Source organism: Eptatretus burgeri, chromosome 8, assembly GCF_056783735.1.
Source record: "Eptatretus burgeri isolate ZD-2024b chromosome 8, Ebu_testis_v1, whole genome shotgun sequence".
Classification (NCBI taxonomy): Eukaryota; Metazoa; Chordata; class Myxini; order Myxiniformes; family Myxinidae; genus Eptatretus; species Eptatretus burgeri.
In genome coordinates, this window is record NC_140968.1 from 58,337,874 (window position 1) to 58,354,166 (window position 16,293).

Genomic DNA, 16,293 nt, shown 5'->3' on the forward strand with positions numbered 1-16,293 from the left:
AATACCAACGGGTCTCCTCCTACGGATTCAAAGATACTTACCATTTCTCGAGTAAAGGGGACAGATGTGCCTCTTGCATTTCAAGGACAGTGGCAACAGCCCACTAATAAGGCCATAAAACAAACCACATTGCATGTACATTTTCATTCAGCATTGATGCAAAATGTATTCACTGTCACTTATCGGAGTAGATTATAATGAATGGATGTGGCCGCTCCAGGTCAGTCATTTTTATGACCTTGTTCTCCTCTCACAAAGTATCTCATTGCCAGAGATTATTTGCAGTCAAGTTGCACACATTATTTACAATCAAAAAAGATTGTGGGGGTGTTTTTTAACCTTCTGAAGTTTTCCACCAAGTTGAAGTGCGATAACTTATTCTCTGTATGAACATTTCTTAACAACGATCTTCCACAATGTTGTTTTAATGGTTGTGTAACTAGTTCCTCATCGTTTTGGTCTTCTGCAGAATTGGATTTCCTGATATTGCCAATTTGGTATGTCTTGTACCAACCTCCAGTGTTTGACCATTGACCATCACCATGGTGATGGGGTCAGCAGGTCCTATTTCATTTGGGAATCTCTATGTTAAAGATCCTGAAAACAATGTGAGCTTCGTTGACTCTTCGAAGTTGAAGAATTGCGTTTTTTCACAAAGATGGCAATTATGCCTTCTCCTTTAGCATGTACCTTTTGAAATGTCTTGTGCATTTCCCAAACCAATTTACCTTCGACGCATAATTTCTGAACGTGTCTAGACAGCGGAATTTGATTTCCAAAAATCTGATATGCAAGTATGATATATTTCTTTTTAGAGATTTGAGCTCAAAGAAGAGCTGAATGCATGAAAGAAATGGTTTACATAATAAACTATTTTTCTGCACTTTTGTTTTGAAAATGTCATTTTATGTATTATTTAGTTGTATTGGAAAATAATGTCCATCAGCTTCTATTGTAAAAAAAGAAAGTTTTCAAAGTAGGAAATCTTCACAGATTTCTGGACAAGTAAGAATAGCGTGGATATAATCTCTGTAAATTTAAGAGGCTGACTACAATAAATTATTCAGGGTCACAAACATTTTTAATCACGAACCACAATGCCACTCTTCTTAAGCATAAGGATTCACATTGATTCTCCTTCCTCACCGGTACTTCTGATCAATTCTAAAATCAACTGCAAAGGTTAACAGTATAACATAAGGCCAAATAAATAAAAAAAATACCATTTTTTTTTCTTAAGGAAGTAGGAGGCCGTTTTTTTTGTTATTTGATATTATTTATTTATTTTCAAAATGGCCATCGGCTTTTAGTACCCGACAAATCATGTACCTGACATGCCAGTTTTTTACCTCCCCGCCCAAATTTTTTACATTAGTCATGTACCAGACATGTCCGTTTTTTATCCCGAAACAAGTATGATGTACAGTAGGTCACATACCTAACAAGTTACGTACGCATTCACTTAGCCTATTAAAATACAATCCACAGTTCTACACAAATATTTCAAAAACGTATGGTGAAACAAAAACTGACACACTTCAGGTATATTAAAATCATTGGCAATACCATCTTTCTATATCGATCAACAGTAAACATTTAATGTGCAGATTTACATATGTGGGATGTGGACTCACCAGCACTCCTTGGTTCAACTCAGTAGAAGTTATAAAAACTCAGTATCGACATGGGGAAAATGATCAATTCAAAGAATGGTGTAAGAGTCGTACATGAAGATGTCGATTTTTAATTGGTGTAAACCACTTCAATACACCGTGTGTCCTTCCTTCCATCGGTCCGTCAAAAATGAAGAAGAAACTTTCCAACCCACCGTGTTTTGCTCATTTCAACTTTGTCGTTGCTTAGTTTTTCTTGTGTTATTGTTTAGTTTTGGGTTTATTGTTTTGCCTGTTGAGGAAGTAACCATCAGTACCCCACAGAGCTACTTTTTAGGCAGTGCAGTTGCTTCACCGCAGTGCTTCTTTCGGACACGAGTGCAATTATTTAAAAATATATATTTTTTATTTTTTGGGATGTTTGAGAAAATAACAAATAATAAAAAAGGAGGCGGGTTCAAAAAAGTTAGTGGGTGGGGACGATCAACCGTTTTTTTATATTTTTAATGTTTGGCCTTACATTAGGTAACATTTCAGAGTATAGTTACAATGGATTCATACTTGTGTCTCTCCTCGTGTTTTTCACCAAAGGGTTTTTCATAAGACTCAGCTTCCTCTTACACTTTGATTTTTACATTTCTCCTCTCTTACTCATTTGACTTGCGGGATGAATCTTCTCTTGCTCTTGTAACACCTCGACTGCTTTGTTTCCTGCATTGATAAAAGGTTTACTGAAGTTCATTGTTCGAGCCGTCTGATGGATCAGTCCAGGCACTCTGTGCCTTCTCGAGAGAGTGAACCAACATCACTTAGTCTCCTGACCTCCGTCTATTTCAAAAAGTTTAAAACATCCAATAGTTGATGACAGATACACCTAACTGTGTACCTACATGCATAATATATAAATGAGGACTATGATGTTGACAAAGCTGCAGGTCATCCAGGACAAGTCGAAAGAATGCGTTAATGCTAGAACAAATTCTGGACAGATCACCACTGCATCGATGGATACTTGACTGAAAGTGGTACAGTTATTTATAACTTTTTCCGGAGATGCCAGAAATCATCCCTGCTAACACAATAATGTTGTTAAAACATTATAAATACATTCTGCCAAACATAATGAAAATATTATTTTGCAGGGTTTTACAAACATCATTAAATCATTTGCGCAAAACTATGTTTGTAACATTTTCTTTTTTATTATTATATTACAAATTAACATCATAAACATGACAATGTTTTAATAACGTTTTGAGCATGCAATATTTTCTGATCATGTTTTCATGATGTTCTTGAAACCCTACAAAATAATGTTTTCATAACATTTCGCTACAACCTTTTTCAAGGTATTATGAAACTTTCATGTTAACTGGGGCTCACCTCCTCTTCACGAAAGATAGTGGGATATTTAACATCCACCAACCGGTGCTGGCAGATGGGTCCTCTGGCTTAACGTCCCTCCGATGAATGGTGCACACATTGATGAATCGCCTTTCTCATGAAACACGAGGGTGACAGTTTATATTGGGATCGAGATTCAAACTTAGACGAGATGGCTCAGAGGAAAGTGAGCATATCATGAAGCGCTCCTCCCAGCCCTAAACATGTATGAGTACTCGTCATTCGCAATATGCATACGCTAAAATATCCTCACTAAATTCTACTAGAATTGGCATTCTGTGAAAATTTCCGACTGTTAAAATGTGCTGTTATGCTCCAAGTGAATAATTTTCTCACTGCTTCTCTCAGTATGGATCTAACCTCATATTCAGGGCAAGACAACTGCATTGCAAAGCATATTCCTTTTTAAAACTTCTTCCAAACACAAATGCTAAACTGCACTCCACACTCTTTTTTTTCGCATCGCATAATGAAGAGATGCCTTCAATCCCTCATTCACTCTACACATGCCAAAATCAATCTGTCTTTTTAATATTTTATAATTCTGTAAACTTCTACATGTGTGCGTCTTGCAATGCAAGAGTCTTATGAGGAAGGAGGGACTTAGCATTCTCACTTATCGTCCATGTCCCTTTAAAATCCACTGTTATTTCTCATTTGATCTCGATGCACTCTTTTTGAGACACCCTGTGCTTGTTAACCTAAATGCATATGGGACTGCCGGATTTACATCACCATCCAAACATTGGCCGGCTCCGTTATGTGTTGCTCACAAGGGAGCACCACATCAAAATGCCAATTTTTTAGATTGATTTGACTCCACAGAGTAAGAAGTCTCGGACAAGACAGCTAAGATGTGAGCATACTACCAACTGATATATATCCCAAAAGATCCTGTGCGATCTTTCAAATGCCTTTGTGTTATGAAAATCCAATTATTTATATTAAAAAAAAAGAAAATAAATGGGAGCAGAGGAAAGGGAAGGCAAAGGGAGTTGCGGAAGAGAGAATGTAAAAGAAAAGAGGTTGCAAGGGGATAAGAGATAGGGGAGGGGATTAAAGGTGATAATTCGGGGAACCTTGGTGGGAGAGAGATGTGTGGAGTCAAAAGCAATGCCAACATTTTGTGAAATTTAATACATAGATGCTCCCTCGACAGAAAAACGTCAACACCAAAAAAATATAGAACATGTAAGATGTCTTTGCCTGTGGTACATTTCAAGTTAACACAAAAGTAAATAAAACATATACTAGTCAAACAACAGTTCCATGTGCTTTGTTTCCTTTTTTTTGTAAACATTCTGCCAATGTGCCTTATACGTGCTCAATTATTGAAAAATAAACCAAGCAACTATTTTGTTTTCGAGATGTGTTGCTGTTGACCAACAATTAAATGCATTTATCATCCTCTTCCCTGAAAGCATCTGCTGATTATTTAGGTATTGAATCAAAACAGGGACTTTGTTAATGACAATTAAGTAGGCTCTTCCTCTGTGCTCACCCCACGTTTCCTCGTGTTCATCTGCCAATTTATAGGTGAGCGAATAGCAATTGTGTTTTAATTGCTGTACCATTATCATTCTTTGAAACAGCCTGTTCACAGCAATGAGGAAAGGATGCCACAAATGGTGCCTTTTGTGTGATTGAGTGCAAGCGAACTCTCGTTCCGAGATCCATTTGATGTATGCTTGTAAAACACTTCCTCCCACCCCCCCCCCCAAAAAAAAAAATTATAACCTGAAAACTCCTTTTCATTTTGCAGATGATTTCATGTTGTTGCCATTCTGTCACAAAATGTCATAAAATGTAAACTAATTCAACAAAAGAAAATGCACAAAAATGTGGCATGCAATCTGCCGCGTCGTGGCAAAAAGTGAATGCAAATGAGTAGCCAAGGATGTTTTTTTATTTTAACAGCATTTACTCATTAAAGCATTGAAGATACATTCACACTTTCTCCAGCACTTTATTTTAGTATTCTATAACAATGCTTGGTAATTCATCTGTACCATTCTGCTTTAAGTAAAACATTATAACAAACAACAGCTAATCAGTAAATCCACTTGTCAAAGGAGACGAACTACAACGGCACTCCGTAGATCACATACCTCCGCCAGGCTAAACGTTATACATTTTGGAGGCTACTGATATGTCAGATATTCACTTGGACCTTAACAAAAATTAAATTGGCTTGTTCTTGTCACCTACCCAGCTCATCCACCAAGTTCATCCAAATCCATCAATGTTTTGAAATAGCGTGCTATATATAGTTTTTGGCATGCCTGGTGTTGGCTTAATGGTTAGGGTGGTGAACTCGGGATCCTTGGATGCTGAGTTCAAATCCCATTCGGCTGTTGAATTAATACCAGGTGGGGTTGACTCTGCCTGTCGTCCAAACGAGGTCGGCAAAATGAGTGCCAGCATGCTGGTTTACTGTGTCGGAGTGGCGACCCGTCCATGAATGTGTCCAATAGCCAAGAAGACTGCTTCGGCAGCACCAACGCTCTGAACAGAGTATGGTCCAAATGGATGGATGGATAGGTTTTTGGCCCTCTCTTTCAATGGTAAAGAATCACTTTAAAAATTCTAGTATCCAGACTAGGATTTTCACCCAGATCGAACCAATTCGTCCTTGTCATAAAACCAAACTGTCCACCAAATTTCGGCCGAATCTGTTCACCACTATTTCAGACATCCTGCTCATAGACAGACAGACAAACAGAGACAGGGGTGAAAACATAACCTCCATCCACCTAAGCTGGTGGAAGTAATAAAACAAAGTGAAGAAGAATCATCTGTAAAAATGGTGTACAAGTTATGTTCAAGGTCTATTTTAAAAACAAGTTTCTTCAATGACGATCATTGACCTTTTATGCCAAACCTGTTTAGAGCATAGTTTCCCCCGTGCATTGGCCTGATTGCTGCTTCCAACAGAAGTAGTCTTCTTCGTTCATATGCAGTACAATGCTGCAGGGTAGCATCATTGGCTGAGGACGCGGCTGTGCCACTGATGCAATGCAGTCTGCTGGTTAGGGCAGGAATTTTGAATTTGTTCATGGTGTTGGTGATAGCTCGCCTCCTCTTTGCGAAGGACACCATGGAATCTTTTACGTCCACAAACTAATTCTGGCAGACAGGATTCCCGTTTAACATCATCCATCCGAGGGAGAACATGCACATTGATGAATCAATTACCTTTCTTGTGATACACCAGGATGACAGTTTATAGCAGGGTCAGAATAAAACCCAAGCTAGGCAGCTTAGAAGTGAGTGTAAGTACCACGAGGCCATCCTGTCAGCCCACAGTAAGTAGTATAGCCACGTCAATGGTGAGGACAACACAACCATATACAATTTATCAAGTTTAATGGTGACCAGGAAGACAGTGGCATGGTCTTTACAACTGTGGGGGTGGGGATGGGGAAGGGAAACACAGACACATGTGGCTTTTAAGCAAAATTTTGATGGACTACAGTTCCCATTACACAGTGTATAAGGCGATGGCGAATAAGTTCCCACCTGCGTGCATTCAAAACTAAATAATAACCATAAATGTGAATCATCAGTGTAAACGAACAATTAATTGAGAATGTAGTCAATTAAGACCTGCTTACTTATGACTTGCACATCATTTATTGAATGCATAGAGTATATACCGAAAACAGAACTCGGTTGTTGGAGATGTGAAGTTTTATATTGTGGTGCAAGTTTGTTGGGTTTTAGAAGGGCAAACTTTGTTGGTACAGGGTGGGCCACAAAAGTCACTGAAGGTTTTCTTTTTTTTTTATAACTTTTTTATTTTTGGTAGTTTAATTCATGGCATTTGTTGTTTTTAGATTAATTGTGAAAAATAATGTCCTGCAAATGGCCCCCGTTGGCATCTTCACAAAGTCTTGCTCTTTCCCAAACATGATCCATTACAGAGGACAAAACTCCATCATCAATCATTGCAATTTCCTCAGAAATGTTTTTCAATTCCTCTAGTGTCTGTGGCTGGTTGACAAATACACAATCTTGAAGGTGCCTCCACAGAAAAAAAATCTGTGGTCTTTAAATCTGGAGAACATGGAGGCCAATTAATGTTTCCAAATCTTGAAATGATGCAGTTAACAAAAACTGTCCTTAACAAGTCCATTGTTGGCCTTACAGTATGAGCCTGAGCTCCATCTTGCTGGAACCACATTTCTGGTAAATTTTTCACTTGAGGTAACAAGAAATTTTCCAGCATTGACCTGTATAGCTCACCAGTCACAGACACTGTATTACCATCATCTTGGAAAAACAAAGGGTCTTCCACTGCGGGCTGAGTCATGAACAGACCCCTTTGACTCAAAACGAGCAATCAAGTTCTGAGTCGTGTTTTCTGATGGTTGTTCTCGAACTTTAAAATGATTGCGAAATTTTCTTTGAGTTTGAATTATTGATATCCCACTGGAGTGGGAAATGCCTGGTGTTGGCCTGGTATGCCTGGTGTTGGCTTAATTGTTAGGGTGGTGGGCGTTGGATCTGAGTTCAAATCCCGCTTAACTGTTGAATTAATACCAGGTGGGGTTAACTCGGCGTGTCATCCTTCCGAGGTCGCAAAATGAGTGCCAGCATGCTGGTGTACTGTGTCGGAGTGGCGACCCATAGGATTGTATCCAATAGCCAAAGAGACTGCTTTGGCAGCACCAACGCTCTGCAAAGAGTATGGTCCCATCTCCTCTCCTCACTTCAGTTATAAAATTCAAAAATTTTCATGTGTTGGTCATTGGTAAATTTATTCATCATGAATCTCCCTGGTCTTCTTCATCTGTAAAAAAACGAAAAACTTTAAAATTAATTAAAAATAAAAAGTTATTAAAAAAAAAATCCTTTTGTGACTTTTGGCCCACCGTGAATGAGAAGGGATTTGAGAGCTTTCCATACGGTAAAGTTGAGTGGTGGTCTGCATTGGAAAGATGGGCAACCATTAAGGAGCAAATGTGTACGGTCAGGTCAGGAAGGTATGGGAGCATGTGCTGGAGCAGCACGTCGCTGCGTCCACTTTTCACCAGTACTCAAGGGGCCTCCATCTGGACATCCCCCAGGCAGATGACAGGCCCATCCCAATTACCTTGAAATGCTGATCAACCTGCTGCAAACATGAGGCACGTGGTTGGCCCATTGGCCTCCTCCACTCACGAGGCTCCCTTGTTGAGTGAATCTCGTGAGCAGGATCAGCATCAGGAAAACGAGCCACAGGTCCATACAGCCACAGTTGACGCTCACGGAATATGCAGGTAACAAATCTCAGTTGAGTCTGTCTCAGCAACCGATTGTTGGACACAAAGTCCACCAGAGATATCCAAAGATTTTCCAAAGAGACCTTGTACCGAAGGAATTAAGTCTCCATCTCAGATCCTTGGTCAGAGTTCAAGTCTCATATCCATAGAGCAAGATTGGAAGCACCAAGGACCAGAAGACTCGGACTTTTGTCCTCCCGCACAAGTACCGGCAGCGCCACACCCCATGATCCAGTGAATCCATGACTCCCCAGGCCCGACCCAGACATGTGTTGACCTCTGGCTCACAGCCAGCAGAGACAAGAATATCACTGCCAAGGTAAGCGAATCTCTCCGTGACCACAAAGTCCTCACCAGAAACAGGTACAGACAAGATAGTAGCATCCAATTTGTTATTGAAAGCCTTGGTCTTAGTTTTGACCCAGGAAACCTCTAATCCCAGCTCCTCCGACTCCTCATTCAGCACCTCAAGGGCCCCCAAAAGGATAGCTAGAGTCTCTGCAAAGACTGCATCATCTGAGAAATTAAGGTCAGAGACCTTGCATTCCCAAACGAGCGCCACAGCATGATCTCTCCAACATCTTCCCCAGAATCCAATCCATACAAGTGCTGAAAAGTGTGGGGGCCAGTACCCCTCCCTGACAGACTCCAGGAATAACTGGAAATAAGCCAGAGAAGGTACCACCATATATCACAGCACTCTTAGTACCAGAGTATAGTTCAGACATCAGAATGATCCGTTTTGGTGGCACCCCATGAACACCAAGAATCCTCCAGAGGGAATCCCGATTCACTGAATCAAATGTTTTACAGAGATCAACAGAGGCTGCAAGCAGCCCCTGACGAAACTCTCATCTGCATTGTGTGAGGACCCGAAAAGCAAGGACAGTGTCAATCGTGGACCTCGTTGGTGTAAAGCCTGACTGATCTGGACGTTGGAGCTGAAGCAGATGGTGGTGAACCCTATCAAGACTTATCCAAGCAAAGACCTTGCCCAGCACTGAGAGCAGCATCACCTTTCGGTAGTTGTTGCAGTCTTGGCAATCACCCTTCCCTTTCCAGAGATGGACAACAAGGCCCGTCTTCCAGTCAGTTAGGATGACACCTGTGTTCCACGCAGAGCACAGAACTGCACGCAACGACACGAGTGCAGCATTTCCTCCAGCCTTGAGAAGTTCAGCATGGATGCCACAGATCCTTGGAGCTTCACCCAATTTCAACCGGTTCACTGCAGCCTGTGTTTCTGCAAACGAAGGTGGACCACAGTTCATTGGAGAGTTAGCAATAGGGATTGCAACAACCCTGACATCCAACTCAATAGCTGTTGGATGAGCCTGGTGCAGCCGCTCAAAGCAATCGGCCCAACAGGCCATCCTTCGGACTCCTCTGTCAAGAGCCCACCACCCTCTGCTCTAATTGCATTCCACCACGGGATGGCCTTGGAGGAACACAATGTGCAAATTCCCCTGTAAGCAGGGCGAGAATCATTTGAGCACAGGTGATGCTCCACCCTTCACATATTCCTCGCACATCGGCCTCCTTGTCCACCCGTAGTGCACGTCCAGTTTTATGCCTCAGCTCCCTGAACAGCTCAGCTCTGCCATTCAGCCTGGCCCTGCGAATCTGGTCAATGGTATCCAGTTTCCTTTGAGAGACAAAATTTTTCTTTGTCCTCCTGTGAGTTCCAAGACATCTTCCGGCAACATCAAAGAGAGTGATCTTGAAGGCACTTCACAACTCTTCAGGATCCCCCAAAGCACCCAGACCCCCAAATCTCTACTCAGCCTGTTTGCCACCTTCTCAGCTACCCTCTCATCCTTGAGCGTGCCAGCATCCAGCTTCGGCTGGGATGATACCATTCTCCTAGATTTAATCTGCAACGTCAGAGTTGCTACAACAAGCCTGTGGGCAGTATTGAGGAACTGAGCACTCTGGTAGACCCTGGAGTTCTGAACCATCCTCCACCAACCATCATTGAGCACATGGTCAATCTCCTTTGCCATACCACCAGTGTTGGAATCCCAAGTCCAGTGATGAGCTTGTGTGCGCTAAAACCATGAACCAGCCACACGAAGTCCATGACTTCTTGCAAAGTCAACGAACTTAGTGCTGTTCTGATTCATAGTTCCAGATCCAAGGTGACCAACTCATGCCTCATAACCATCCCTATCAGTCCCAATTGATGCATTGATATCCCCCAACACTGGAAGAGTATCTCGCCTGGGGCACTGATCAACCACAGACTTGAACCTGGAATAGAATGCATCCTTCACGGTTCAATCACTCACCTCAGTCGGAGTACATACAGAGATTAGGGAAATGACAAAGGGAAATACAGAAAAAGGGAAGGAGTGACAAATTCTTAGTCTCATAATATGTTCATAATATGACTGGTGTTACCTCAATTATCATGGGAGCCAGTTTATTGGACACAGCTACAGCAACTCCTTGAGCATGGTAACCATCAGAGTGACCAGACCAATAGCAGGTTTAACCACCTACTATGATCTCACTGCAATCCGGTCTCCAAACCTCAGAGAGTGTTGCAATACCGATGTCCAAACGCTTGAGCTCACTTGATAACAGAGACAGGTGATCATCCTCTCTTAGGGATAGGACATTCCAGGCACCCACCCGAATGGACCGCCTCAGGTTATCCCAAGGATACCGCCATCTGGTAGATGACACCTGATCACCACCCCAACACACACTATTGCAATCTGACCCGGGAAGGTTACCCCGTGATTCCCCTCCTGTCATCAAAGATTGGGGGTCCTGAAGGCTTTGCTGAAATCCCCTCATCCGGTGAGCTGTTTGTTGTGTCTGAAGGTCACCTAGTCAGGCAGAGTGAGAGAGACAAAGGGAGAACGAGAGTGATAGATTTCAATAATGTACACCGATGAACAGTCAGTTTGATATGCCATCATAACGAGGAACCAATTTATCTCAACAGAAGTTGCTTTCAGCTTCAATTTGTCTCATCTTGGAGCAATCAATTTTCCCCATAATTCATTCCTTTCAAATTTTATCTTAGGAAAATTTTGGAAGAACTATTTTAACACATTCAAACATACCACAGACAGAGCAATGGGCATATGCAGGTGGTGATCACAATTTTCTGAGTGGAGAGCTGTGCCAATATAAAAGTGGTTGTTGTGGTGTTAAGGCAGCAGAAAGAAAGATACTGTATGTAATCATATTTCCATTAATCTCCACTCATACCGTCAGTGGATAATGTGAGTTAATTTCAGATGTGAGGAAAGTTCTATACATTGGTTTTAAGGCAGATCTGATGTTGTTTATCAACCTATCCCTGTAAAAGTTTCAGGTGCCACCTTAATAAAACATTTGTGCAATTGCGTAATTTTAACCTCTACTGTCTCCTCCATTCTTTTTTACTTTCTCATGTTTGGGGTCACATGCCCATATCCATTATCCCAATATACTGTGTCGATTCATTCATTGTAATCCAATGTTCTTGTCCTAATTTGGAGTTTGTGTGTGAGCTTCTCTGTCACTTAGACTGTAGAAAAATATCCTGTACCATCTCTTATGTCTTGTCCTACTATTAATTTGCAATTGATCACTGGCTTTGACGCAAATACAAATTATTTATTTCCGGATCCCAGGCATCAAAATTCCATGCAGGCACGGGCAACTTGCTCGTGGCCTCAAATATTTCCTTCCTTAAATCATTTAACTCTAAATTTATTGGTACGTAATACGTAAATAGCCCTTAAATGAGTACTCATCAGCACTGAGTCAGTCGGGTCTAATTTTTCTTTAATAGGTCAATGGCTTGAGACCAGCTTTCATTAACCTCCACCATCTTCGAAGATGGATGGAGGTTACTGTTTTCACCCCTTTCTGTTTGTTTGTTTGTTTGTTTGTTTGTGAACAGTATTACGGAAAAACTCCTCGACGGATTTCGACGAAACTTGGTGGGGGGGGGTTAGGTATGGTCCAAGGATCATGCCATTAAATTTTGGACTTGGTCCAAAATTTTTTTTGGACCCCCCCCAAAAAAAATTGTTAGAGAAAAAAAATCTTTTTTTTGCATTTCTACATGTTTTAAGTGATTTCCAACCCCCCCCCCTAAATTTTTTTTTTACTCCCCCCCCCCAAAAAAATAGAGAATTTTTTTTTGCATGTCTACATATTTTAAGTGATTTCCACCCCCCCAAAAAAAAATTGCTTGAGAAAATTTTTTTTTTTGGCATTTTTACATGTTTTAAGTGATTTCCAACCCCCCCCCAAAAAAAATTGTTACCCCCCCCAAAAAAAGAATTTTTTTGCATTTCTACATGTTTTAAGTGATTTCCAACCCCCTCCCCCCAAAAAAAAATGTTGGAGCAAAGAACTATAACTCAGCACTGTTGACATCATATTTAATGAATCAGATAAAAGGTTCACTTGAGTGACCCAGCAGTATTGGCGGCGGAGGTTTTGCACTCTCCCGAGTGCTCCCCCTCTAGTTGCAACTGAATTTATTCTTGAATCCATGTTTTTGGCGTATTTTCGCCGCTTTATGCTCAGCCAAATTTTCCCGTCAATTACTTAATCACCTCTTCCATAGCCAAGTTTCTTCGAAGCTTCAGTATCGACACAGAGAGGACGACGTGAGCTTGTATCACTTTGCTTCCAAATAAAATGTTGCAATTCTGGAGACAAAAACTGCTTCACACTTTTGGAAAAGTAAAACAATTGGAAAATCTGCTGATAGTTGTTAAAGCATTGCACTCTACCTATGAGTATTATGGAAGAGTGCAAGTATTGTTTCTTGTGATAATAATATATCATTTAAGCGCAAAATTGCCTTTTCAAGTTGGTTCCCTTGCAACGCAGCGCGATGTAGGCCAACAGTGGTGGGGAAATACTATTGATTTTATTTTCGCCTTCACGCAGTTTCTTGTTCTGTCAGAGGCCTTCTTCCAACTCGAGGTTTTAATTTATTACTCTCATTTTTTTTCTTCTAATTTTGCTGGGCAACACTTGCAACCCAAAAGAGAAAAAGCATCACCCGTGTGTTAAGAATCATGCAATTGTACTGCAGCGTTGCAAACACCGATATTAAAGTAATATTTTTGTCGCTAGACATAACGGAGCACGAGACATCACCAACCTTCATGTTAAAGACTGCTGTTGTGCTTTAAAACTCCAGCTGTTATGCTATTATTCTTCCTGTCAGTTTCACTGTGCATTTCTTGAGCAATAGTTTTGAGCTTTGGAAGTATGTCTCGTGCTTCAATGGAATGCCACTACATGATGTAGCACGGAAATTTTGACATTTTTTTGGCTTAATTGTTGTCGAAATCACGAATAGGCAAACAATCGATTCAAAAATATTATCCCCTTGCCGCACAACACAACTCTTGGGTGTTCGTAAATTTTGCTCCCAATAAAACAACGCATTAACCTTAAGGATAGCCACAGAACATGTTGGATATGTGAACCTTCTAATAAAATTATCACTCTTGGTTTGGGGTGAAAAAAGTCTGTGGGGGGGAAAACAATGCGGTTTCCTTGTTGCCAGTTGTCCTTTAACTGTTCTGTATCCCAGCGGCCACTGATTACAGCTTAAGTGCTCCTGAGGTGCTTCTCAGCACTTTCGATGGCGCAAGTTGTTTGTGGCTTTTCAGATTCTGATAGGTTTGCAGCATCGCATGAGGGTCCGTGCTCTTCTCATTGTGCACACAGAGCTCTTCAAGGCTTTCTCATGATGCAATGTGGGCTGCTTGACACAGCAGGAGGCAATTCCCATGGGGAAATCATACCTATTGATTGGAAGATTCTGTTGACTTTTCATTCCCTTGTCTTTCCTGTTGTATTTTTTTCCCCCACTCCTCACATCCCCCTTATTTCATCTTAATTTTGTATCCACCCTCATCCCTAGGGGTTTGCTGGGGTACAGAGAACAAACTGAGTGTCAGTGCCACTCGTGAGATACACTATCATGCACTACGCAAGACCTATTCCAATTGCCACGTGGTGTTGGGGAATTTGGAGATCACCAACATCGGACCAGACAAAGATCTCTCATTTTTGAAGGTAATGACCATTTTATCATGTTGTGTTTATAAGTTAATTTACCTTACCATAATATACACTCCAAATGACAAATCAAATACCTTCTAAGGTGGAATTAGTCTGGTTCTTCAAGAGACCCATCTTACCATGGTAAAATAATGTCATCCTGTTTGAAGCTCAATCCAATTCTTCAATTTACAATCTTTCTGCTTTGCTTACAGTGGAATACAATTCCACGATCTATTTAGCACATTTGCCAGCAGATAGACAAACGCTGAATTCACTCTTCCACGAAGCAGTCACACTGAGTCATTAGAATTAGCAGCAGCTGACAATGCAGGAAGAGCCGTTCGAGCAGATGGGACTGTTAAAAAGGCTGCCACGAACATTTGTGGTTCAGGAACAGCAGATCAAATGCACATCAGACAGACAACTTAAACTCCTTAATAATACCTTGATGTCTATCGTACACATTTAATAACAGCCATGAAACCATAATTATGCACGTGTTATTTGACCATTAATTCCGTTGAATGTTAGATATGCTCCGAGAGATTGCTACATTTAAACTAGATTTACAATGGCCATGTTTTATTTACAAGATTGTTTTGTATGTTGCTTTTCAATGAGTCTCTAATATATAAAGCTCTTTCTAACCACTCACTGACTGACTCGCTGGCTGCTATTAAAGATCGGTACCTTCCGGGTGACGTAGAAAGCTGAAATTTTGCACGCCGGTGAACATTGAAGCCGGTACACCGGAAAGATTCACAGAATCGTCTGACAACATCCATAAGTGAAAAAAAATATAAAGAAATGAAAAAAATTGATAAATGAAAAAAGTGAAGGTGAGTGACCCGAGACAATGGGGAAGGACGGTCATTTTGTTTATCGACACACATCGAAGCCGATACACCAGGAAAAAATCACTGAAATGTCGGAAAGCATCCATAAATGAAAATATAAATACAAAATAGATGAAAAAAAAGACAAATCAAATGCAGGTGAGCGACCTGAGACAATGGGAAAGCACGGTTCATTATTGCTTGCAATGTGTATGCATACGCAATGAGTACATTTTATAGTCAAGGACAAGTAACCAATAAAATCCATTTTTTAAAATGAACTCGTTAACTTAGTGACTATATAATTATTTTGCTCCTTTTTCTTTTCATTACAAGTAGTAGTTGAAATGTTCTTCGACCAAGATACTCATGACAGTCAGCCCCATCAACAACCCCTCAAAGCCTCCCTCATCTCACCCTTGATGCATGCGGTTGCTCCAAACTGTCTACGCCATTAAAACATAAGTATTCAGATTGCTTCTTGAACCATGTCTCAGTTGCTTCAGTCAGTTCATTATCATGGGCAGGCCTGCAGGTGGAACTTCAATATACGAAAGAGATAAAAGTCTCAGGGTGTGTGTGCGTGTGTTTTTTTTAACAACCTTCTCAAATCCACTGTTGTGAATGTAAGTCTGCAAAGCTCAGGTCTTATATACAGGTATATTGTAATGAACAAGATCACATCTTTCGTCAACATCACTCAGCATTTTTACTTGAAGGCCTGCCACAATTTTGAATGAGGGTGGTGTAATACTCCCCTGTGTTTGTAGTTTTGTGAGGTATATAGTCAATCAGCAGGATTCCCTTGCCATTCCAGAAAATCGAGGCCATGATCTTACTGGCTGAGTGTTGGCTGTGAAATTTAATGGGTGGCGGTTAGAGCCGCCAAGAGATGACTTGGGCCCGGGGGTAGACCAAAAATGCACTTCCCAGCCTTGCCCTTTTATATTTTTTGCTAAAATACTACTTTCCATGCTTTCACAGTGAAGGTATGAATCATTTTATTAAAGTCAACTCTTGGTTTCTGTTCCCTTTTGATACTGAAGAGAGAATGCCATTTAATCTGTCCTTAGTCATTGTGCTGTTCAAGAAGGTTTTGATAAAATTGAGATTGCTAAATGATCTTTCAGCTGATGTAAC

The 16,293-nt window shown here is 40.9% G+C and overlaps 1 protein-coding gene across 1 annotated transcript in view; it reads left to right on the top strand.

The window, feature by feature from the left end:
- The window catches only part of LOC147021817 (receptor tyrosine-protein kinase erbB-4-like), a 504,112-nt gene that overhangs the window by 170,125 nt on the left and 317,694 nt on the right, over window positions 1-16,293 (top strand). The window contains exon 2 of the mRNA XM_085892208.1: window positions 14,175-14,329. Within this exon, the coding sequence (XP_085748334.1) occupies window positions 14,175-14,329 (155 nt within the window). The remainder of the gene's footprint in view (window positions 1-14,174; window positions 14,330-16,293) is intronic.